The 23,964-nt window shown below is 34.2% G+C and overlaps 1 protein-coding gene across 5 annotated transcripts in view; it reads right to left on the minus strand.

Moving 5' to 3' along the window:
• The window catches only part of LOC103006346 (uncharacterized), a 624,869-nt gene that overhangs the window by 42,868 nt on the left and 558,037 nt on the right, over positions 1–23,964 (minus strand). For all 5 annotated transcript variants that reach the window (XM_007191812.2, XM_057541198.1, XM_007191813.3 and 2 more), the window contains one exon: positions 2,958–3,090. In XM_007191812.2, coding sequence (XP_007191874.1) covers positions 2,958–3,090 — 133 coding nt within the window. The remainder of the gene's footprint in view (positions 1–2,957; positions 3,091–23,964) is intronic.

Below are 23,964 nucleotides of genomic sequence, written 5' to 3' on the forward strand. Positions count from 1 at the left end.
CCTTTTTCATGTTGGCTGTCATTTCCATTTTAATTCTGTCAGAGTAGATACCATTGTAGTTTAAAAATATTAACTTTTTTTTCACTTTCAATGAGAATTTTGGCTTCATTTCTTTGTGTTTTTTAACTATCTATTTTTTCCATTTATAGGAATCAGATTTACCCTTAGGTTCTTCAGTGGTGAAGAATGCTGAATTATAGTCATTTATCCCTTCCTATTCACCATCTTCCCATAACCTTTGGTAAACCTCTCAGATGTGCTGCAGTAGAGGTTCTTAGTTTACCCATCACTACCCCAAATATTTTTTATCAAAATTAAATGGTTATTTGGTATGTAAAAAGTGAGTTCAGAACTCCGTTGTGTCAAATTCAACACTGCATTTTACATAACTTTTCTTTTTGGAGTCCTGGACATCCCTAGTGACCTTTAAGATTCCTGCAGTGGTGATGCTAATACAGTCTCTCCAATCACATCCACCAAATTAGAGCTTGCCTCTACTAGGAAGTGGAAAATCTTCAATTTCTTCCACTTTTCAATTTTAATTTCTTCAGTCTCAGCTTAGATTTTTAGATAAAGTAATGCAGGTGAAGAAATAACTGAATTGTCATCCTTTTTGGAAGGCCCCAAGCTGAAGTAATTATAGCCACCTTTACATTCTACACAAGCATGAATTCCACCAGGGTGTGTGTACTGCTGCAGGAGAGGCTCTTAACTCAAGAAACTGGCTTACACCCTTGTGGTGGTGGGAGGTATAATTCCTCAAAATGGCTTTATTTGTATAACTTATTCTAGTCTTCTTGTTTTCTCTGTAAGACCAATTTTAACAGTGCATCACATTCAAAGGAACATAAATTCAAGTCTAAAAGGCTTGAAAATGGTGTGATCTTTATGCAGCTTACTTGAAACGGAAGTCTGGAAACAGTGGAATTTCATCCTGATGCACAGCACCAATGTTCTACAATCCTTCTTTGAACAGCTTTTCCCTCAAAGTTCCTACCATCCCAAGGGCTACTTCCTCTAACATGCTGTCCACCCCAAACTTCATTCTGTCTTTAATTAATTCTGCCCTTTCACTGTGCAGATATCTTCTTTTCTTTGATAAATAGATTTAGTCTTCTTTTGATGTAAAACAAATTTGCTTTTACCTGATTATTCCATGTTAACATCTCTATATCAAATGACAACAGAACAGAACCACGTAGAAAGAAGAAAGGTGGAATGATCTGAATGAGTATACATCACCTAATATTTTTTCCGTTATACTTATGAAAACACATGTGATTAGCTAAAATTAGAACTGTTTATCCCCCTGAAAGTAGCTAGACACAGAGATAAACATTTCCTGTTCAGGTAACTGACTGAGACTTCCCTTCCTTATACAGGGAACTATACTCAATCTCTTGTAATAACCTATAATGGAAAAGAATCTAAAAATGAATACATATATGTATGTATATATACATATATATGGATCACTTTGCTGTGCACCTGAAACTAACACAATACTGTAAATCAACTATATTTCAATAAAAATTTAAAAAATGAATAAATAACCCTGAGTGTAAAATACCCTGTTGACAACTTGTTTACCCCTCCCTGTAAAAATGGTCAAGGCAAAATCTCTGCTGAGATGCTGATCTTCAGACATGGTCTGTTCTCCCTATTGCAATAGCCTAAATAAAATCATCTTCTTAATTGTCTGGTGAGTTTTGTCTTTGACAGTACCATACATCTACATCAATAATTCTAAACAGATAGATAAAAGAATTGGTAACAGTATTTAAATTGAGGCAAGTGACTTAAAAAATGGAAACAACATGCAGGAAACAGATGAATCCAAAACACATTTTTCATTGTCTATCATAACTTGACAGATAGATAATACAAGATTCTACATTAAAACCTTATAGCCTAAGAGTTTGAACTATTCAGAACATCAGTGTCAACAAATGGTGCATAGAAGATTCATTTCTAGAGAGAATGTTTTTTTGCATACAGAAATAAAGTAAAACACTTACCTTTTCTTGACTGCTATATAATCTTCAATTTTCTTCTCTAAACAAGTCTATTCTGCACAATCTGCTCTATTTTATTATTACTACTTTTAAGTATATCTAGTAAATAGAAGAGATATAGAATTTGCCAAACTCTCAGTATGATGTGGAATCCACGAAAGTACAGAAAGGGCAATACTAAATTTAGAGAGACATAATTGGACTGAAAAAATTCTAGTATTAAATAATTTACAATCTGAAATACATATATATATACACACACACATATATATATTCTGTTTGCCTCATTGTTCACTTTGTCTTTTTTTTTTTTTTTTTTTTGCAACTTCTGAGCTTTCCTTCAGATAATTGGACCCACATATACTGCCCATAGTTTCTCTTTCGTTTTAAAAGATTTCCTCGTCCTAGTGACATCCACAGCACCCAGCAAGGCACTGGCTCCGTTTTTAGTATTGCCAGACTTCTCTAATTATTTTCTCTTAGCCACGGTTTTACCTGATAAAATGGGGGGACAGATCGTGATTCCTAGTTGTCTTTTTTTGTAGTATGTGTAATAGACAAAATAATCCTTAAATTCTTAAGTATTTTTCAAAATTATCAAGGTCATAATAAAACAAAGCAAAACTTAGACACAGTCACAGATTGGAAGAGACAAAGGAGACATGATTAAACACAATGTGGAATCCAGCATGTAGCAGACAAAGAGCACTACCGGAAAAAATCTGAGGAAATCTGAATCAAGTCTGGAGTTTAGTTGATAGTAATACACAAATGTGGTTCTTTGTTTTGACAAATAGACCATCATTATGTAAAATTTTAACATTGGCGAAATCTGGATGAGGGTATATGGAGATTCTCTGTTATCTTTACAACTTTTCTGTAAATCTAAAATTACCACAAAATACAAATTTAAAACCAAAAGACACCAACATATAAAGGTACCTGCTGTGTTCTTCTTCTCCAAGCCAGGTTTCGAACAAGGTACCTTCTTCTGAGAGACTGCCTGAAGGTCCTGGGTCCATTCGTTGAGCTGATTCTGATTTGGATTCAGTGATGCCACTTGGTGCTCCCCAACCTGGAGATCAAAGGAATGATATGTATCTATCTTCTCTGATTATCATTTTGGTTGAGAGTCAGCCTTTTTGCCCATCTTCCCCATTCTGGGTAGTTTTCTGTCACCCACTCTCAGAAGCTGTGACACATAAAATTCTTTAGGGAAAAAAGTGTTGTAGCCCCTCTTTCCATATGATTCAAACTCCATTTTATGGCATCATTTGGGACTCAAACCATCCTATCATTTATTTCCATTCCTAAATTATAACAACTCCACTAATTTACACATGTAATTCCTTCTGCCAAAAGTAAATAAAAATCAAGATATGAAAGCTAATTTTTGCCTGTCTCTCAAGCTCACCAATTAGTCAAATATCACCAGCAAGTCTAATTCCCCTTAGGTAGACACAGAATTCTTCTCATTATCATTACAAAGCAATGGTGAGCACAGTCCTTTGATTCAAGAAAAACATCTATTAAAGATAAAAATAAAAACAACTGACTATTTAAGAATGATGAAGATTGAAGATTAAGAATAGGTTATCTGATGGAGTTGTATTCATTACTTTCCTTAAATAATGAGAAATCTGCATTTACAACCCATCTCTGAAACAAATGTAACTCATGCTATAAAGCCTTGCTAATAAATAGTTGGGCTCTAATAAAGACACTTCCCTAAAAATACATGTGAATCTGAAGAATATATAAAATTTTTCACTATGTGGAACAATAGTTTCATTACCACCATTTTCTGCTTCCATCCAATATTAATCACCTCTCATGGGGTTAATGATTAACCCCTCAGGCTCAGGATGATAGGCTATTTCCTCCTAGGACTTCAAGCCATCTAAAAAGTTTGTTTCCCACATATTCACCCAATGCTGTATGGGAATCAGATGTGGTTGAGAGCCCTTTAAAACAGCTAAAAATCCGTTCATAGAGTTCTCTGATTCATAGGCCAAAAAGTTAATATGTTATTTATGTCTATTTAGCTGCCTTATTGTTAGAAGTTAAAGTGTTTGAAGAGGAAGGGAACATTTTTTTTTAAAACATCTTTATTGGAGTGTAATGTTAGTTTCTGCTGTATAACAAAGTAAATCAACTATATGTATACATATATCCCCATATCCCCTCCCTCTTGCATCTCCCTCACACCCTCCCTAACCCATGCCTCTAGGTGGTCACAAAGCACCAAGCTGATCTCCCTGTGCTATTCAGCTGCTTCCAACTAGCTATCTATTTTACATTTGGTAGTGTATATATGTCCATGCTACTCTCTCACTTCGTCCCAGCTTACCCTTCCCCATCCCCATGTCCTCAACTCCATTCTCTATATCTGCGTCTTTATTCCTGTCCTGCACTAGGTTCATCAGAACGATTTTTTTTTTTTTTTTAGATTCCATATATATGTGTTAGCATACAGTATTTGTTTTTCTCTTTCTGACTTACTTCACTCTGTATGACAGACTCTAGGTCCATCCACCTCACTACACATAAATCAATTTCATTTCTTTTTATGGCTGAGTAAGTATCCATTGTGTATATGTGCCACATCTTCTTTATCCATTCGTCTGTCGATGGACACTTAGGTTGCTTCCATGTCCTGGCTATTGTAAATAGAGCTGTAATGAACATTGTGGCACATGACTCTTTTTGAATTATGGTTTTCTTAGGGTATATGCCCTGTAGTGGGATTGCTGGGTCATATGGTTTTTCTATTTTTAGTTTTTTAAGGAACCTCCATACTGTTCTCCCTAGTGGCTATATCAATTTACATTCCCACCAACAGGGCAAGAGGGTTCCCTTTTCTCCACACCCTCTCCAGCATTTATTGTTTGTAGAGTTTTTGATGATGGCCATTCTGACTGGTGTGAGGTGATACCTCATTGCAGTTTTGATGTGCATTTCTCTAATGATTAGTGATGTTGAGCAACCGTTCATGTGTTTGCTGGCAATCTGTATATCTTCTTCGGAAAAATGTCTATTCAGGTCTTCTGCCCATTTGTGGATTGTGCTGTGTTTTTTGATATTGAGCTGCATGAGCTGCTTGTAAATTTTGGAGATTAATCCTTTGTCAGTTGCTTCATTTGCAAATATTTTCTGCCATTCTGAGGGTTGTCTTTTCATCTTGTTTATGGTTTCCTTTGCTGTGCAAAAGATTTTAAGTTTCATTAGGTCTCATTCGTTTATTTTTTTTTTATTTCCATTTCTCTAGGAGGTGGGTCAAAAGGGATCTTGCTGTGATTTATGTCTTGGAGTGTTCTGCCTTGTTTTCCTCTAAGAGTTTTATAGTGTCTGGCCTTACATTTAGGTCTTTAATCCATTTTGAGTTTATTTATGTGTATGGTGTTAGGGAGTGTTCTAATTTCATTCTTTTACATGTAGCTGTCCAGTTTTCCCAACAGCACATATTGAAGAGGCTGTCTTTTCTCCATTGTATATTCTTGCCTCCTTTATCAAAAATAAGGTGATCATATGTGCATGGGTTTATCTCTGGGCTTTCTATCCTATTCCATTGATCTATATTTCTGTTTTTGTGCCAGTACCATAGTGTCTTGATTACTGTAGCTTTGTACTATGGTCTGAAGTCTAGGAGCCTGATTCCTCCAGCTCCATTTTTCTTTCTCAAGATTGCTCTGGCTATTCAGGGTATTTTGTGTTTCCATACAAATTGTGAAATTTTTTGTTCTAGTTCTGTGAAAAATGCCATTGGTAGTTTGATAGGGATTGCATTGAATCTGTAGATTGCTTTGGGTAGTAGAGTCATTTTCACAATGCTGATTCTTCCAATCTAAGAACATGATATATCTCTCCATCTGTTTGTATCATCTTTGATTTCTTTCATCAGTATCTTCCAGTTTTCTGCATACAGGTCTTTTGTCTCCTTAGGTAGGTTTATTCCTAGGTATTTTACTCTTTTTGTTACAGTGGTAAATGGGAGTTTTTCCTTAATTTCTCTTCCAGATTTTTCATCATTAGTGTATAGGAATGCAACAGATTTCTGTGCATTAATTTTGTATCCTGCTACTTTACCAAATTCATTGTTTAGCTCTAATACTTTTCTGGCAGCATCTTTAGGATTCTTTATGTATAGTGTCATGTCATCTGCAAACAGTGACAGCTTTACTTCCTATTTTCCGGCTTGGATTCCTTTTCTTCTCTGATTGCTGTGGCTAAAACTTCCAAAACTACGTTGAATAAGAGTGGTGAGAGTGGGCAACCTTGTCTTGTTCCTGATCTTAGAGGAAATGGTTTCAGTTTTTCACCATTGAGAATGATGTTGGCTGTGGGTTTGTCATATACGGCCTTTATTATGTTGAGGTAAGTTCCCTCTATGCCTACTTTCTGGAGGGTTTTTATCATAAATGGGTGTTGAAATTTGTTGAAAGCTTTTTCTGCATCTATTGAGATGATCATATGGTTTTTAGCCTTCAATTTGTTAATATGGTTTAATACATTGATTGATTTGCATATATTGAAGAATCCTTGGATTCCTGGGATAAACCCCACTTGATCATGGTGTATGATCCTTTTAACGTGTTGTTGGATTCTGTTGGCTAGTATTTTGTTGAGGATTTTTGCATCTATGTTCATAAGTGATATTGGCCTGTAGTTTTCTTTCTTTGTGACATCTCTGTCTGGTTTTGGTATCAGGGTGATGGTGGCCACATAGAATGAGTTTGGGAGTGTTCCTCCCTCTGTATATATTGGAAGAGTTTGAGAAGGATAGGTGTTAGCTCTTCTCTCAATGTTTGATAGTATTCACCTGTGAAGCCTTCAGGTCCTGGGCTTTTGTTTGTTGGAAGATTTTTAATCACAGTCTCAATTTCACTGCTTGTGATTGGTCTGTTTATATTTTCTATATCTTCCTTTTTCAGTCTCAGAACGTTGTGCGTTTCTAAGAATTTGTTCATTTCTTCCAGGTTGTCCATTTTATAGGCCTACAGTTGCTTGTAGTAATCTCTCATGATCCTTTGTATTTCTGCAGTGTCAGTTGTTACTTCTCCTTTTCCATTTCTAATTCTATTGATTTGAGTCTTCTCGCTTTTTTTTCTTGATGAGTCTGGCTAATGGTTTATCAATTTTGTTTATCTTTTCAAAGAACCAGCTTTTAGTTTTATTGATCTTTGCTATTGTTTCCTTCATTTCTTTTTCATTTATTTATGATCTGATCTGTATTATTTCTTTCCTTCTACTAACTTTGGCATTTTTTTTTGTTCTTCTTTCTCTAATTGCTTTAGGTGTAAGGTTAGGTTGTTTATTTGAGATTTTTCTTGTTTCTTGAGGTAGGATTTTATTGCTATAAACTTCCCTCTTACAACTGCTCTTGCTGCATCCCATAGGTTTTGGCTCATCGTGTTTTCATTGTCATTTATTCTAAGTATTTTTGGATTTCCTCTTTGATTTCTTCAGTGATCTCTTGGTTATTAAGTATTGTATTGTTTAGACTCCATGTGTTTGTATATTTTACAGATTTTTTCCTGTAATTGATATCTACTCTCATAGCATTGTGGTCAGAAAAGATACATGATATGATTTCAATTTTCTTAAATTTACCAAGGCTTGATTTGTGACCCAAGATCTGATCTCTCCTGGGGAGTGTTCCATGAGCACTTGAGAAGAAAGTTTATTCTGCTGTTTTTGGATGGAATGTTCTATAAATATCAATTAAGTCCATCTTATTTAATGTATCATTTAAAGCTTGTGTTTCCTTATTTAATTTCATTTTAGATGATCTGTCCATTGGTGAAAGTGGGGTGTTAAAGTCCTTTACTATGTTTGTGCTACTGTTAACTTCCCTTTTTATGGCTGTTAGCATTTGCATTATGTATTGAGGTGCTCCTATGTTGGGTACATAAATATTTACAATTGTTATTTCTTCTTCTTGGATTTATCCCTTGATCATTATGTAGTGTCCTTCTTTGCCTCTTGTAATAGTCTTTATTTTAAAGTCTATTTTGTCTGATATGAGAATTGCTACTCCAGCTTTCTTTTGATTTCCATGTGCATGGAATACCTTTTCCATCCCCTCACTTTCGGTCTGTTTGTGTCCCTAGGTCTGAAGTGGGTCTCTTGTAGGCAGCGTATATATGGGTCTTGTTTTTGTATCCATTCAGCTAGTCTATGTCTTTTGGTTGAAGCATTTAATGCATTTACCTTTAAGGTAGTTATTGATATGTATGTTCGTATTCTCATTTTCTTAATTGTTTTGGGTTTGTATTGTAGGTCTTTTCCTTCTCTTGTGTTTCCTGCCTAGAGAAGTTCCTTTAGCATTTGTTGTAAAGCTGGTTTGGTGGTGCTGAATTCTCTTAGCTTTTGCTTGTCTGTAAAGGTTTTAATTTCTCTGTCGAATCTGAATGAGATCCTTACTGGGTAGAGTAATCTTGGTTGTAGGTTTTTCCCTTTCATCACTTTGAATATGTCCTGCTACTCCCTTCTGGCTTGCAGAGTTTCTGCTGAAAAATCAGCTCTTAACCTTATGGGGATTCCCTTGTATGTTTTTTTTTGCTCTTCCTTTGCTGCTTTTAATATTTTTTTCTTTGTATTTTACTTTTGATAGTTTGATTAATATGTGTCTTGGCGTGTTTCTCCTTGGATTTATCCTGTATGGGACTCTCTGTGCTTCCTGGAATTGATTGACTATTTCCTTTCTCATATTAGGGAAGTTTTCAACTATAATCTCTTCAAATATTTTCTCAATCCCATTCTTTTTCTCTTCTTCTTCTGGGACCCCTATAATTCGACTGTTGGTGCATTTAACGTTGTCCCAGAGGTCTCTGAGACTGTCCTCAATTATTTTCATTCTTTTTTCTTTATTCTGCTCTGTGGTAGTTATTTCCACTATTTTATCTTCCAGGTCACTTAGCCATTCTTCTGCCTCATTTATTCTTCTATTGATTCCTTCTAGAGAATTTTTAATTTCATTTATTGTGTTGTTCATCAGTTTGTTTGCTGTTTAGTTCTTCGTAGTCCTTGTTAAACGTTTCTTGTATTTTCATCATTCTATTTCCAAGGTTTTGTATCACCTTTACTATCATTTCTCTGAATTCTTTTTCAGGTAGACTGCCTATTTCCTCTTCATTTCTTTGGTCTGGTGGGGTTTTACCTTGCTCCTTCATCTGCTGCAAATTTCTCTGTCTTCTCATTTTGCTTAACTTACTGTGTTTGGGGTCTCCTGTTCACAGGCTGTAGGTTCGTATGTCCCATTGTTTTTGGTGTCTGCCCCCAGTGGGTGAGGTTGGTTCATTGGGTTGTGTAGGCTTCCTGGTGGAGGGTACCAGTGCCTGTGTTCTGGCTGGTGTGTCTGAATCTTGTCTTTCTGGTGGGCAGGGCTGCATCTGGTGGTGTGTTTTGGGGTGTCCGTGAAGTTAGTATGATCTTAGGTAGCCTCTCTGCTAATGGGTGTGGTGGTGTTCCTGTCTTGCTAGTTGTTTGGCATGGGGCATCCAACACTGGAGTTTGCTGGCCGTTGCTTGGAGCTGGGCCTTAGGGTTGAGACGGAGATCTCCTGGAGAGCTCTTGCCGATTGATATTACGTGGGGCAGGGAGATCTCTGGTGGTCCAATGTCCTGAATTCGGCCCTCTCACTTCTGAGTCTTGGGCCCAACACCAAGCCAGAGCACCAAAACCCCGTCAGCTACATGGCTTAGGGAAGTCTTCAGCCAAACAGAAACATCACGAACAGAGCACACACCTGTAGAAACCCTCCAGTAGGGAACATTTAAAGGAACTATTTTTCCAACGTGGAAGAAAGATGGCATATAGAGGTGCATTAAAAATTCATAGATCTACAAAGTCCAGTTGGATTTTCTATTGTTTTTAAAGATTTACATAGTATCTAGAGAAATATAAAGTTATGAGCAATAATAAATTTTTATGTAATTTAAAAAATTGATTTGGATCAGAGGCACTTTTTCACCAGTATGGGTGTTATTGACTTTATGTAAGAACAATAAATATTTTGCATTTAAATTAAAATAGTGCATTACATTACTTGTATCTGCATTTACTCACAAGGCTACTGATGTATGATTTTATGCCTACAAATAAAAAGAAAGTGGCAGGGTAGGCAACACTAGAAGCAGTTATTATTGTTGTCCTATATTTAAAAATTAAAAATTACTTTACAATATAACTTAGGCCACATCATCATTAAATTCAAAGAAAGATAAAAAGGAAGAGACTGATTAATCTCTTAAATCTCTTTAGAAGCAAGAAAATATCTTTTTAGTCCATATGCCTATTTTTATTTGGTTCATGTATCTACCACACTGCTGGTTATTTTTTTTATTTCATGAACCATAACCTCCTTGAAAAAAGATGCATGCCTAGGCTATATGGCAGAATATATATAAGGTATTCTTTATATATTAGAATACAAAGATTGCATAACTTTTTCATATTATAAAAATAATTGTTCATTGGGTTATTTGTATGGAAATATGTTAATATAAATGTTTCAGACATTACATGAAATTTCTAAAAATCTTATATGTTCTGGTATAATGTTATAAGTCATAATCCTAGTTATTACTTTAAAATGTATATCTCAGAAATAACTAATTTTCTTGTCAACTGCATTATTATGAACTTTCATCAAATCTTTAACCGTGGTCATTTTTAAGTCTTTTGTCATTTACAGACAGTTCTGGGTGTACTCTGATGCTTTTGCAAATATGTTCCTATAAAAGGGTTTCATCTTCAAGGAATTCATGGAAAAGACTCTGACAAGTACAGGTTTCTGGTATCTGACTGTACTGCTGAACTGAATGAATAAGCATTTTCAGAACTTTAATGAAAAACTGATGAACTCATAAAAGTGCTAACAAAAGATCAAGATGAAAAAAAAATTAATTACATGGGACTGAGTGAACTGATGAGGATGAGTATAATTTTTGTGACTTTCTGTTTGAATAAAAAAAAAAAATCCCACAAGGACTCAGAGGCAAAGAATATACAAATCAATGTTCACTGCAAAGTAAAGGAGCTGTTACACTGGAGGATTACTGGACTGAATGTCAATATTATGACATAGTATGAGTGTGTTTCGTGTTGGGTAATTGCAATTATTGTTGCTTTTGTTGTGGTCATCCATGTACAATGCTTGGTGTCAGTCTATTTATCTCTTGTAAAAATGAAATACAGTGTGTGTGTGTGTGTGTGTGTGTGTGTGTGTGTGTGAAAAATAAATAAATAAATAAACTACAAAAAAAATAATAATAATTGTTCTTTGGCTGATTGTTCCTTAAAGGATGACAGTCACTAAGGAGACTTAACAGTAGTATTATGCCTTTCTAACTGCTTTCAGTGGAGGAAGGCCAATAATTGGAAGGATGACAGAGATGCTCACAAATGGAGGGTGTGCTCTGGCCAGGGAGAAACAATTCATCTTTGATAGAGTGATAAGACATTTTCATCTTTGGGCAAATCTAAATATAAGAATGTTTGTCATATATCTAACCAATTTCTGATTCTTTGTCATGTTTAATCCTTTGTCCTTGTTGCTCTATGGAGCACCACAGAGTAAGGCAAATGTTCCTATCAGCTCATAAGACGTTTGAGAATAGGTATAACAATCCCTTATTTGACTCAAAAAACTTTCAAATATGGTTTCTTTAGAGGTTTCCTATCCTGTTTGCAAGTATTCCTACTACTGCCCCTCATGAAATCTGGATTTCTGAACTAAATGCTACAAGGGTCTGACCAAGTCTATAAAATGAATGCATCCTTTATTCTGGATTCTGATAATGCAGAACAAACCTAAGTAGTTTTTCTGGATCCATATGTCCCTGTATTTTAAATATTTGGTAACAAAATTGAAAGACTATTTTACCAACTTTCCCTTATCTAGTCATGCAGATAATTATTTCCTTTCTCTTCCTCATACCTAAATTCAAATTAACTAGTCCCATGTTTTTCCAGCATAAGGAAATTGTTAGAAGATTACTATGCACGTGGTCAAGGTTGGTATTTGTGCTTCTGAAGCATGCGTACCAGCCAAATAGTCTATGTAAATGGAACCAAGGAGTAATTGTCAAATCATAGGGGTTAGACACTTCCTCCAGAGATTGCAACAAATATTTATTGACTGCCCACTATGTGCCATACATTGAGCTAGGCACATGGATATCATGATGAATAAGCGATTCATGATTCTTGCCTTAATATATCTTACAGTCAAGTGACAGGGAATAACTTTATAAATTAATCACAAAAATCACAACTGTTAAAAGTACATGGGGTACTTCCCTGGTGGCACAGTCGTTAAGAATCTGCCTGCCAATGCAGGGGACATAGGTTCGATCCCTGACCTGGGAAGATCCCACGTGCCGCGGAGCAACTAAGCCTGTGCGCCACAACTACTGAGCCTGTGCTCTAGAGCCCACGAGCCACAACTACTGAAGCCCACATGCCTAGAGCCTGTGTTCTGCAACAAGAGAAACCACCACAATGAGAAGGCTGCGCACCGCAACAAAGAGTGGCCCCGCTCACCGAAACTAGAGAAAGCCTGCACGCAGCAATGAAGACCCAGTGCAGGCAAAATAAAATAAATAAATAAATAAAATTTTTTTTTTAAAGTACAGGGAAAGAGTAGTATATAATGGTAGATAGCTCCATACTAATCATGGAAATGTTCAAAAAACTGTTAACGGGCTTCCCTGGTGGTGCAGTGGTTGAGAATCTGCCTGCCAATGCAGGGGACACGGGTTCGAGCCCTGGTCTGGGAAGATCCCACATGCTGCGGAGCAACTGGGCCCGTGAGCCACAATTACTGAGCCTGCGCGTCTGGAGCCTGCACTCCGCAACAAGAAAGGCCGCGATAATGAGAGGCCCGCGCACCGCGATGAAGAGTGGCCCCCACTTGCCGCAACTAGAGAAAGCCCTCGCACAGAAACGAAGACCCAACACAGCCATAAATAAATAAATAATTAATTTAAAAAACAAAAACAAAAAACAAAAACAAAAACAAACTGTTAACTACCTAAATAGCAATGAAATATCAAATGGTTAGGAATAAACCCAAGAAAATATGTTCCAGATCTATACATAAAACACTAACATATATTTAGAAAAAGTAAAGACCTAAATGAATGAAGAGGTATACCAAGTTCAAGGTTTGAGTACTGAATACATTGAAGCTATCATTTCTTCCCAAATTGATCTGTAGATTTAATGTCAGCTCATTTAATATCCCCACATATTTTAATCAATTTTGATGAAACCCAAGGTGGGATCGTAGTGGAGAAAGAATGTTTTTCCTATAAATTGTTTTAATATAATTGGATTGCCATGTGGAAAAAAACAAATGGAAATCCACAAGTGAAACTTCACAATACAAACAGAATTCTAATCCAAGAGGATATACATACATGCAAAAGTGAAAGACTTAACAAAAAAAAACTAAAAGATAACATAGTAGAATACTTTCTTGACTAAAAAGAAGGTTATTTTTTATTTTTGCTTTATTTTTATTTCTATGTAGGATTGCCAAACTTAGCAAACAAAGATATGTCACACCTGGCTAAATGTGAATTTCAGATAAACACTGAGTAACCTTTTTTAGTGTAAGTGCATGCATGCAATATTTGGTGCATACATATACTAAAGTATTTTTGTTGCTTATATGAAATTTACATTTAACTGGGTATAGTGTTTTTTATCTGACAACTCTATTTCTAGGTAAATATATAACAGAAAAAACTGCATAAGGGCACCAGAAGAACTACAATAATGTTCATATCAACATTATTTGTCAGAGTTCCAAAACTGATACAACTAAGTATCCATCATAGGTAGAATAAAGAAATTTTAGTATAGAATGAAATACTATAAAATACTTGAAATGGACAAACTACATGTAAAATGAATAAGAAAAGACCATAACACAGAATTAAGCATTTGGTATGGTTCAATTTATATAGAGTTTAAAAACAGGCAAAACTAAAGTTTAGTATTAGAAGTCAGGACAGTGATTGCCCTTGGAAGAAAAGGAAAGTAATGATCAGGAGGAGCTTTATGCGGACTTCTGAGGTGCTGGCAATGTTGGATTTGTTGATCTGGTAAGTATGCATATTTTGAAGTAATTTATTGAGATCTTCATCTACATTGATTATACTTTTCTGTAAGAGTCTTATGATTCAACAAAAAAATACTAAAATGTCACAGCTACATTGATATAGGCCAAATTGACTTTAAGGCAAAGAACATCACTAGAAATTAAAAAGGTCACAGTACTATAACAAAATTTTCACTCAAGCCATAAAATGTGAAAATTCTGCATTTATGTTCGAGTACTAATTAGAGTTTTAAATTGAAAGTAAAAATTGCCAGATTTTAAAAAATTAATTGACAAGGCTACCTAACGATCAGAGATTTTAACATATCTTTCTCCAAAAAGAAGTTACAATACACATTTAAACAACACAAAATTAAGCTTGATCTAATGAACTTAAAAAGAACATTGAACTCAAAAATTCAAATATGTATTTTTTCAACCTACAGAAAAGGGCTCGTAAACTGACCACTTACAAGACCATGAAGTCCACAACCTTAACCATAAACTTTAAGTAAAAGTACCTGGCCCTGAGTTCATTCTATTTTATTGTCACAGAGTTAAAAAAAAAAAAAAAAAAAAGTAACTGTAACATCCAGGTAAGTCATTATATCCACTTAACGCATGAGGGAAATACATAACATTATTATGAAACAGCCACATATGCTAACTTTTATGAAAAAAATGACATTCTCAAAGTCAAAATATTTAAATACCAATTGGATCCTACTATATTATATGCATATTTTTAAAATGATAATATCTTTGGGTTTTAAACCTTAATCACATCATGTCTACACTACAGAAATTTACTAAAGTATCTAGAAGCCCTTTAGAAGATTGAACAAACTAATCAGAGCATTTGGCTTTTGCTGAGGAACTGAAAGTTTTTATAAAAGCGAGAAAAACTGGGAGTTTTTTGTTTGCATGTTTGTTGTAATGAGGCATCCATTAGAGACCTATTTTACATAAGGTAATTTAAGGAGAAAATATTAGGAATCCATTAAACAGAAGGCTTTCCAATGTATTTTCTCTCCTCAATCAAGATCTTTTTTTAATTATTAAAAAAATTATATATTACTTTGATGAGAAGTGGAAAAAGAAAATTTTGCTAGGAAAACTACCTGCTACCTAAATAGAGTCAAATCTAAAACTTCTTCCAAAATATCGAGTCTATCTGATATTTTTCTAATATATTCCTTCTCCATTTTAAATAACAGAATCAGTTTCTATAATTTACATGCAAGAGATACTATTCTGAAAACATATTTCTGGTAAACTCTTTTTCTGAATTGAGGGGCTTCCTTTGGCATATTTTGAACTTTTGATTTAACACTGAGGCTCAAAAATTTTCACATCTTGCTTCTTTTTTAATTAATTGTGTCTGAAATATCATAATCCAATTTGTACATTTGAATTTTACATCAAAATCTACTCCTATCCCAACAGGCATTGATCCTGAAGCTCACAGCGTCATTCAGATAAGTGGCTTAGTTATCTACTATCTCTGCATCCAAAAGAGTAATCATTTCCCTAACCTGTCCCTCTCTGGTTATATTGCATGCCCTAAGCTAAAATTATGAAATGGAAATGGAAAGAGAGAATCTATTTGGAGTGGTAATAAATAGGATTTTTGTAGTATAGCAACTTGTATAAAATTGGCCTGTAGAAGTCCATGAATTATAGACTAACGTGGCAGACAATTAACACCTTTTTACTACATTTAAAAAAGTCATCAACATTGTTTTGAGTGAGGAAAATTTGCAATATAGGAAAGTTACTGTTACTTCATTTCCATTACCTTAGAATGTGAGAGGAGACTGATGTCAGTTTGGTAGTTCTAAGCAACATCATGGGTGCCTAGTTACAAATTGAGAAGCAGTGAATCAAGAACCACTAGTCTGCCACTAAGACAGGAAAATTGTGCTTTTTAGGAGTTAACACTGGAGCTTAAATTCTGGATTTGGACTCAAACTTACTGGGAACTGATATCTGACTTAAAAAAACTCCTAATAAATCTGTTGTAGACTCGAATTTCCTAGTTGTCTTATGCCTGAGATTTGCTCATTACTTTTAATTCCAGTGGTGAAGTTACCCACCTGTGTTCTAGTGACAGTGGAACAGAAGAGTTGCTTGAACTCTCAACTGCTCTTCCTTTAGTAATTTTATGGGCAAAGCCACAGCCTGACCATGATGCAATAATTATTTTATTTAAGCGTTTTTAAACAGCTGGGATTTTATCCACAATTATAAATATCAGCTTGAACAAAGAGTATGTTTTTATATAATAAGATCAGTGATTCCATCTTACAAATGAAAATTACTGAAAAAGTTATCTGACATATCTTTATGTATAATGTTATCAGTATTAAAATAATTGTGAATCACAGCAAAGCCTAATCAATGTTGTAATTTCAATTCTTCTTAATACCATTCTTAAAGAGCCATTTGAAAAATAATAGCTACTGAAAATAATATCAGGGATAAAATTATGCTAGACAAATGAACAATTCTCCTTGGAAATGAATAAACAGCTCAAGAGCTCAGCAATCAATCACTACAACATTAATACTATATAAATATAATTTTCTGTTCTATTAGCCTTCTGATTACTTGCTATATTTTTCTTAAAGTTTGTTATTTAATATATTGGTTTGTTCAAATTGTCATGAACAGCAAATTTATACTTTATTTCCCTATAATATTTAGCTTATATCTATAATTTGAACAACCTTCTTTTGTTTATAGACAAATGTTCTTTCTAGGAGATCTTGACAACTACCAACTACCGATTACTGAGTAAGGAAATGTAGTGATTGATTCACTACAATGGATTTGTTTCTTGTAGGATTACTAGCTGAAACTCAGCAGAGATTTCTTATCAGCTATCTATGTCTTTTACCTTAGAAGAAACCACATCTATTGCTATTGTATTAGCTTAAGTACATTTACCAAAAGGTCTGGAAATGACGTTCATTAATCTCACCAGTGATTTCTTTTCAAAAACTGATTTGTGTTATGCTGAGAGTTATTAAAAATACTTTTTATTTAGATTACTTAATATCTATTTTGAGCATCCAGAACCGCTTTGGTTTACTTAACATAAGAAAAAACTGATTTTATGCAGTCATATGCTTGTATTTGTTAACAATAGGCTCTCCAGAGAGAAAAGAACTGATGTGTAATATTTGACAATTTTTCAGAAGTAAATTATTCCACCAAGGCCAATTTTAAGCTACCAGTGTGATGCCACTCATTAAACAAGAAGTTGGGAAGGAATAAACACAATCACTTTCATGAGCCTGATAAGGATAGCTAGCATATCACTGAACGTGATGAAGTCTTTTACTTACAGTTTATAATTAGGTAGATATACTAAAACCTCCTGAATATTTTTTAAAATGTATGGTATTATATGATTAAGGGCCAAAGTTTGTTTTGTTGTAAAAGCCTTAGAAGAAAGCTTTTATTATGTCCCTTGCCCAATCCTAGCCTAATCTTTTAAATTTCACCATACTACTTTACCCAAAGATTTTTTTCAAGGGTCACCTCCTTACCCATCTTAATCCATCTGTTCACAATTATTCCAGTTTCATCATATGCTTGCAAATGACAGCTGAACTCTACTCTCTTCTATTTCTCTCATCCTATACTTTATGTACAACAATGCTAGAACCTTTTTTCTAAAAATTCATTAAGTACCTAAATATGGGTATACACTTGGAGAATAGGTCCCAAAACAAACCAAAAAAATAATTCACAAAAAATTTATGTTATTTAGAGTAGGAGTGACATGTCTTGACTTTCCAACTGTGCCAATTTAATTACTGTATTGTTATAATATGTAATTAATGGAATTATTAAAATTACCTTCTGATATGAGATGCTTCTGTTAGAATTTATATAAAGCAGCACAAGTATGTTACACTGAAACACTGGAAGCCAGAAGAAATAGGTGGAAAGTGGAGGAGGGATGACAAAAAACAGGGAGGTAAACATTTTCAAAACCATTTTCTAGGTATTAGAAGAAAAACAAAACCAAAACGTGTTTCCTCTAAATATACTGGCATTTGTACAAAACACTGCAGATAAGGTGCCTTGGGAAATAATTTTATAGCTGAAGTCTTCACTCCTCTTCTGTAAGAATTGGAATCATGTGAATATAGTGAATATTCTAAAGATCTACGACATTTTAATGATATATCTTGTTACTCAGATATATCATTTTATCAAAAGAAAAAGCGCACATAAAAACTTGAGCCAAATTCTCACCTTCATCAAATATAAGAATCCATGTATATACACAGCATATAAATTATTATTCTTTTCTGTCTATGCTAGCACATACAAATTGCTTTGAATGTGGTTGATATATATTTTACTAAAGTTATAAAAAGTAAATTCAGCAATACAGGGAACTCTCATTACCCAAGTATTTGCTATTCAAATACAAATAGCATAAATGTTGAATAGCAAAGAAAAAACATCAAAACACAATAACAATCACCAATGACAAAATCACTCATAAAAGTTACCGTCTCTCAAACATCCACACCTGTCTTAAATGTTCGCCTTTTCCTGAATGTAATATGAACAGATTCATATATGTGTAGACTTTGAGTCTGGCTTCTTTCACATGGTACAATGCTTCTGAGATACATCTATGTAGATGTATGATTGATGTATATAAATGTGTGTGTCAATAGTCTGCTCCTTCTTATTGCTGTATTGGTGTACCCACATTTGTTTGTTTCATCATAGTTGAACACCTTTGGGGGGGCAATTATTAGAACATTCCTTAAATATATTTGCATACAGGCAAATTAGTGTGGATATTATTCTCATTTCTCTTGAGTAAATACTTACTAGTGGCATTACTGAGTCATATAGTAAGTGTACTTTTTAGTTCATAAGAAACTGCCAAACTATTTTCCAGAATGGCCATACATTTGGCCAGCTTTCGGCTTATCTCCTCAGCTACTTGAAAGTCCCAGTTTCTCTTCATCTTCTCAGGTACTTTGCCAGTCTTTCTAATTTTATCCATTTCCTAAACATGTTGTAGTAACCATTATGTTTTATATTTGCATTTCCATAATTAATAATAATGATGATAATGAACATCCTGTCATAGGCTCATACACTATTCATATATATGCCTTGGTGAAGTATTTGTTCATTTTTAGATCAAAAATGTTGCCCAATTTCCTTTATTGGGTTGTTACCTGATTACTGAGTTGCAAGAAATGTCTGTGTGGTTTGGATTCAAGCCCTTTACCAAATTAAGTGTTTTGCAAATATTTTCTCTCAATCTGTCTTGTATTTCATTTTAACAGTGTCATCCAAAGAGATCTTTTAAATTTTGATGAACTTTAGCATATATATTTTCCCTGTAAACTTCGTGCTTTTTGCAAATTAAGAAATCTCTGCCTAACCCAAGGTCACAAAGCTTTTTTTCTTAAGTTTTCTTCTAAAATTTTTATAGTTTCAGTTCTTATATTAAAGTCTATGATCTATTTTTAGTTAATTTTTAAAAATAATTTGAAGTCACAGTTGAGGTTTATTTGTTCGCATATAGATTTCCAAATGTTTCAGCACTATTTGTTGAAAAGATGATCTTTCCTGTATTGTGTGTCATTTACATATTTGTTGAAAATTAATTGACCACACAGATGAGGTTTTAATTTTAGACTCTGTATTCTGATTTATTGAGCTATACCTATCCATACAATACTGCATGGTCAGGATTGCTGTAGCTTTATAAAACAATTTGAAATCAGGTAGTGTGAATCCTCCCACCATGTTCTTCATTAGACAATTATACATTAAAACTACAACTCGGTTTCTCTACACAACTCAAATAGCTGGGTTTTTTAAATCAACAATTTCAAATACTTGTGAGACTCTGCAGTAACTGGAATTCTTACAACTTGTTGGCAGCATTTTCAATTTGTTCAATATTTTGGAAAATTCTATGGAAGTAACTCATAAGAATAAACATGCGTATGTCCTATGGCCTACCAATTCCACTTCTACATAATAGGAATAACCTTCGACTTAATACAAAAGAAAATTTCAAAACCTGTAGCTCATAAATGGCAATATATATTCTTACTTATATACTTACAACAGGATACTCTAGATCAATACAAATAAATGAACTAGATCTAGACACAACTTGGATGAATCACATAGACATAATGTTGAGTGAAAAAAAACAAGATTCAAAAGGTAATATATAAAGTACAAAAACTTGGCTTTGGTTTTAGAAGTCAGGGTAGAACCTACTTGGACAGAAGGCAAAAACAGTGATGTGGAGAGGTGGCAGGGGATTTCTGATTCTTATATTTATAGGTTTGGATGATAATTACATGAGTGTATTCACTTTGTAAAAACTGACTTTTATGCTTATAATTTATATACTTTTTATATGTATATTAATGACTTCAAAAAGGTTTATTATATAAAAAGCATATTCCAGTTAATAGAAGACATCAATATGGAGTCCTCATAATGTATGCAGTGAGGTATCAAAGGAGCATAGGAACTTTCTAAGATTACCCTTTTGCATTCCAAAAGTATTAGGAATTCAGAAATCATACACTTCCCTATGAAATGAAGAATATGCAGTGACCGTTTTTCTTAATGCCTATAGACAGAAGCAAAGCAATCATTTCACATGCTTTAAAGGGAGTGTAGGATTGGAAGCAGCTCCTTTGCCCCTTTCCTGTTTGTCTATTTCTGTTCCCCTCAAACCTTAATTATAAAAATGAGATCACTAGTAACATTTAACCTAACTCCTGACTTCTGCTCTACTGAATGTACACAATGCCTTGCCTAACCTGTTGATTCCTTTCCTAGATTTATTCTTTTAGAAGAATAAAGACTTAAGTAGTTAAAGAATGACTGACTGACTACCCGCAGTTTCCCCCTTAGCAAATTTGCAGGTGGACCACGTGGGCAAGACAGCATCCAGAGGAAAATCAGAAGTCAGCAGGTCTGCACACAGTGGAAAAATGACGAAGAATCTGACTCCTACCTTAATGACTAACTGAGATTTTTTCCCTTTAAAAATTGTCATGGCTGAGCAGTATTTTCAGAATTGGTCTCCAGACATGAGTCCAGCTTCTCCCCAGATTGCCAGCTTTTCTGAATAAAGCACCCTTCCTTTCTATGCACTTGCCCCTCAATTATTGGCTTTTGAGCAGTGAGCAGCTGAACCTGAGTTTGGTAACAGGATTGAAAATAAGGGCATGCTTTGCATCCTGTTTTGTGTGGAAACCTACTGTCCTAATTCAGATACTACTATTATTTAATTGCCCACATACTCTAAATCATAGTTCAGCAATCTTTTCTGTAAAGGGCCAGATAGTAAATATTTTAGTCTTTCCAGGCCATATTACCTTTATCAAAACTACTCAACTCTACCACAGTAGAGCAAGAGCAACCAGAAATAACACATAAACAAATGAGTTTGGCTGTGCTCCAATAAAATTGTTCTATGGACACTGAAATTTGAATTTCATATAGTTTCACATAGAATAAAAGATTAGTCTTTAAAATTTGTTTAAACTATTTAAATATGTAAAAAACAATTCCTAGCTTGTGGGACATACAGAAACAAGTAGTGGGCTGGATTTTGTCTGTGTGTGGGCTTTAGTTTGCTGACCCTGGGTCTCAATTAGGGTTTTTTTGGTCCCTTTTCTGTTTTGTCTATAGTACTCTAGTCTCAGACTTTAAGAGACTGGAATCTGCTTGATTTGGTGTTTCTCTTCTCTGAGAACTAACAGAAACCAAAGAGAAAAAAATATCCATCCATTATGCATGTTGAGTTCCTTCTGTTTGATGATCCTTCCAGCCAAGAACCTGCCTGTGCACTATTCACTGGTCACTCAATCATTAAGCCAGTCTCCTCTGCTGTAGTGTACGTGATGTTGCATCCAGAAATAGCAAGGAAATATGTGTTTAAATATATCTTCTCTAGAAAATAGATATTAAATTTTGAGTGCAAGGGTTCATAAATGCCCTGATATTGTTTGCCTATTTTATGCATGAATGTGCATTCTTTATGGAGAGCCAGATTCATCATTTTCATCAGATTTTAAAGAGGTCTATGGCTCAAAAGATCTTAAGGAGCATTACTTAAGAGCCCTAAAATATATCTAGGTTGCTAGTACCTGTAATGTAGGAAATGACCACAATGAGAGCTAATAATTTGTTAAAAGAGGAGTGATAGAAAAGCCAAAATTAGAGAAAAAGAGTTACATATTCTACAACCATACACACATTAATGACATTTTACTATTTGAGAATATTGGAGGTAATGAAATCTTAGTGTCTTTAAAAACATTAGCATTAAAGCAATTTGTATTTTAGACTAACTTAACTGCTTTTTTTTTTTAAACCAGAACTTCATTTACCTCTTGATATTGTGTCCTGGTAGTAAGGTAAAGGTCTTTCTTGGAACTTCTAGTTTTAAACCTAGGTACTTGGGTGTTTCAGGCAGTTTCCTGTGGCAGCTGAGCTAAGAATGCGGAGGCCTTAGGCAGAGCCATTAGGCATGTCTACTCTTTGTTTAAACCACTGCACTTTACCTCTGATGGTATTTGTTTTGCACACTGAAACACAACTATAGACCTCTGTTTGGATGTCATCAGGTTTAAATCATTTTTATTGAAACACTAAGATAAATACAGCTTCGATGTACAGTCCATCTGGTTTCTATGACTATCTCCTTATCCTATCAGCAAAGTCTCCCATGTATCTTCTTGATGTGAGATATATGGCTTCTTTTCTTTTCCATTGCCTGCCAGCAGTGTTTGCTCTTTGTAACATTTTTCTCTTGTTTTTTTCTTCAAGGACTCATAGCTGGAAAGCTAAGAAGAAGGCACAGCATCTTGCCTATCCTCTAACACAGATTGTTTCTTAGAGAACATTCCTTTAAATGGAAAACTTCCCTTTATATATAATTGTTACTATAAATATAACCATCAAGGAGCTAATTTTTTTAATGTAGCTTCAAAATTACTTGTTCAGAGTGAGAAAGTCATTCTCATGATGAAAGATAATCTAAACTAAAGCTGGTTTCCTTGGTGTAGCTTATCAATATTATTAACATTCCTCCATCTTATCTTCCACCTAATACAGTATGCAGGAAAACTTGCTTTTGAATGAATGCTTTCAGTTACTTTCTTCTAGTTTATTTATTCAAATATCACACTCATCTATTTCTATAAGTATATTCATAGCATAATTACTGTTCTTTACCTTACTTTCCCTCATTCAAAAGCACACTGTAGGTGCCTCTCCCCTAAATCACTTAGATCTGTATCATACTGTATGTTATTCCATTGTATGTATTTTTCATAACTTACTTTACTAAGTAACTAACCCAAGGTCATATAGGTAGTAAATGGTAGAGGTTATGCTCTTAACCATTAAGGTATAATGTTTTTAAAGATTTTTTTTTTTTGACTCTGGCTTTTGGGAGAATTCTTTGAATCAGCCTATTTCACTATACTGTGTCAGCAAGCTTTTTGCTTTTCAATGATTCTATTGAGTTTTTACCTCTAAGACTTTTTTCTTTTCAGTTATTGTAGTTTATTAGCTGAAATTGCTAACACCTATATTTTAGATTGCAATTGATAGCTTTTATATTTCTATTTTTTTACATTACAATGTTTTATTCTATTTTTTGCCATATTTGTTAATGTGCAGACATTATTCTCCATTTAACTTATCAGATGGTTTACTAGTTTATGTGTTCAACATTTTACAGGAAAAATATATTCATATGTTTTATATATATATAATTTTATGTTTATTTATATATCTGAGAACTTATTT

The sequence above is a fragment of the Balaenoptera acutorostrata genome, chromosome 2 (genome assembly GCF_949987535.1).
Source record: "Balaenoptera acutorostrata chromosome 2, mBalAcu1.1, whole genome shotgun sequence".
NCBI lineage: Eukaryota > Metazoa > Chordata > Mammalia > Artiodactyla > Balaenopteridae > Balaenoptera > Balaenoptera acutorostrata.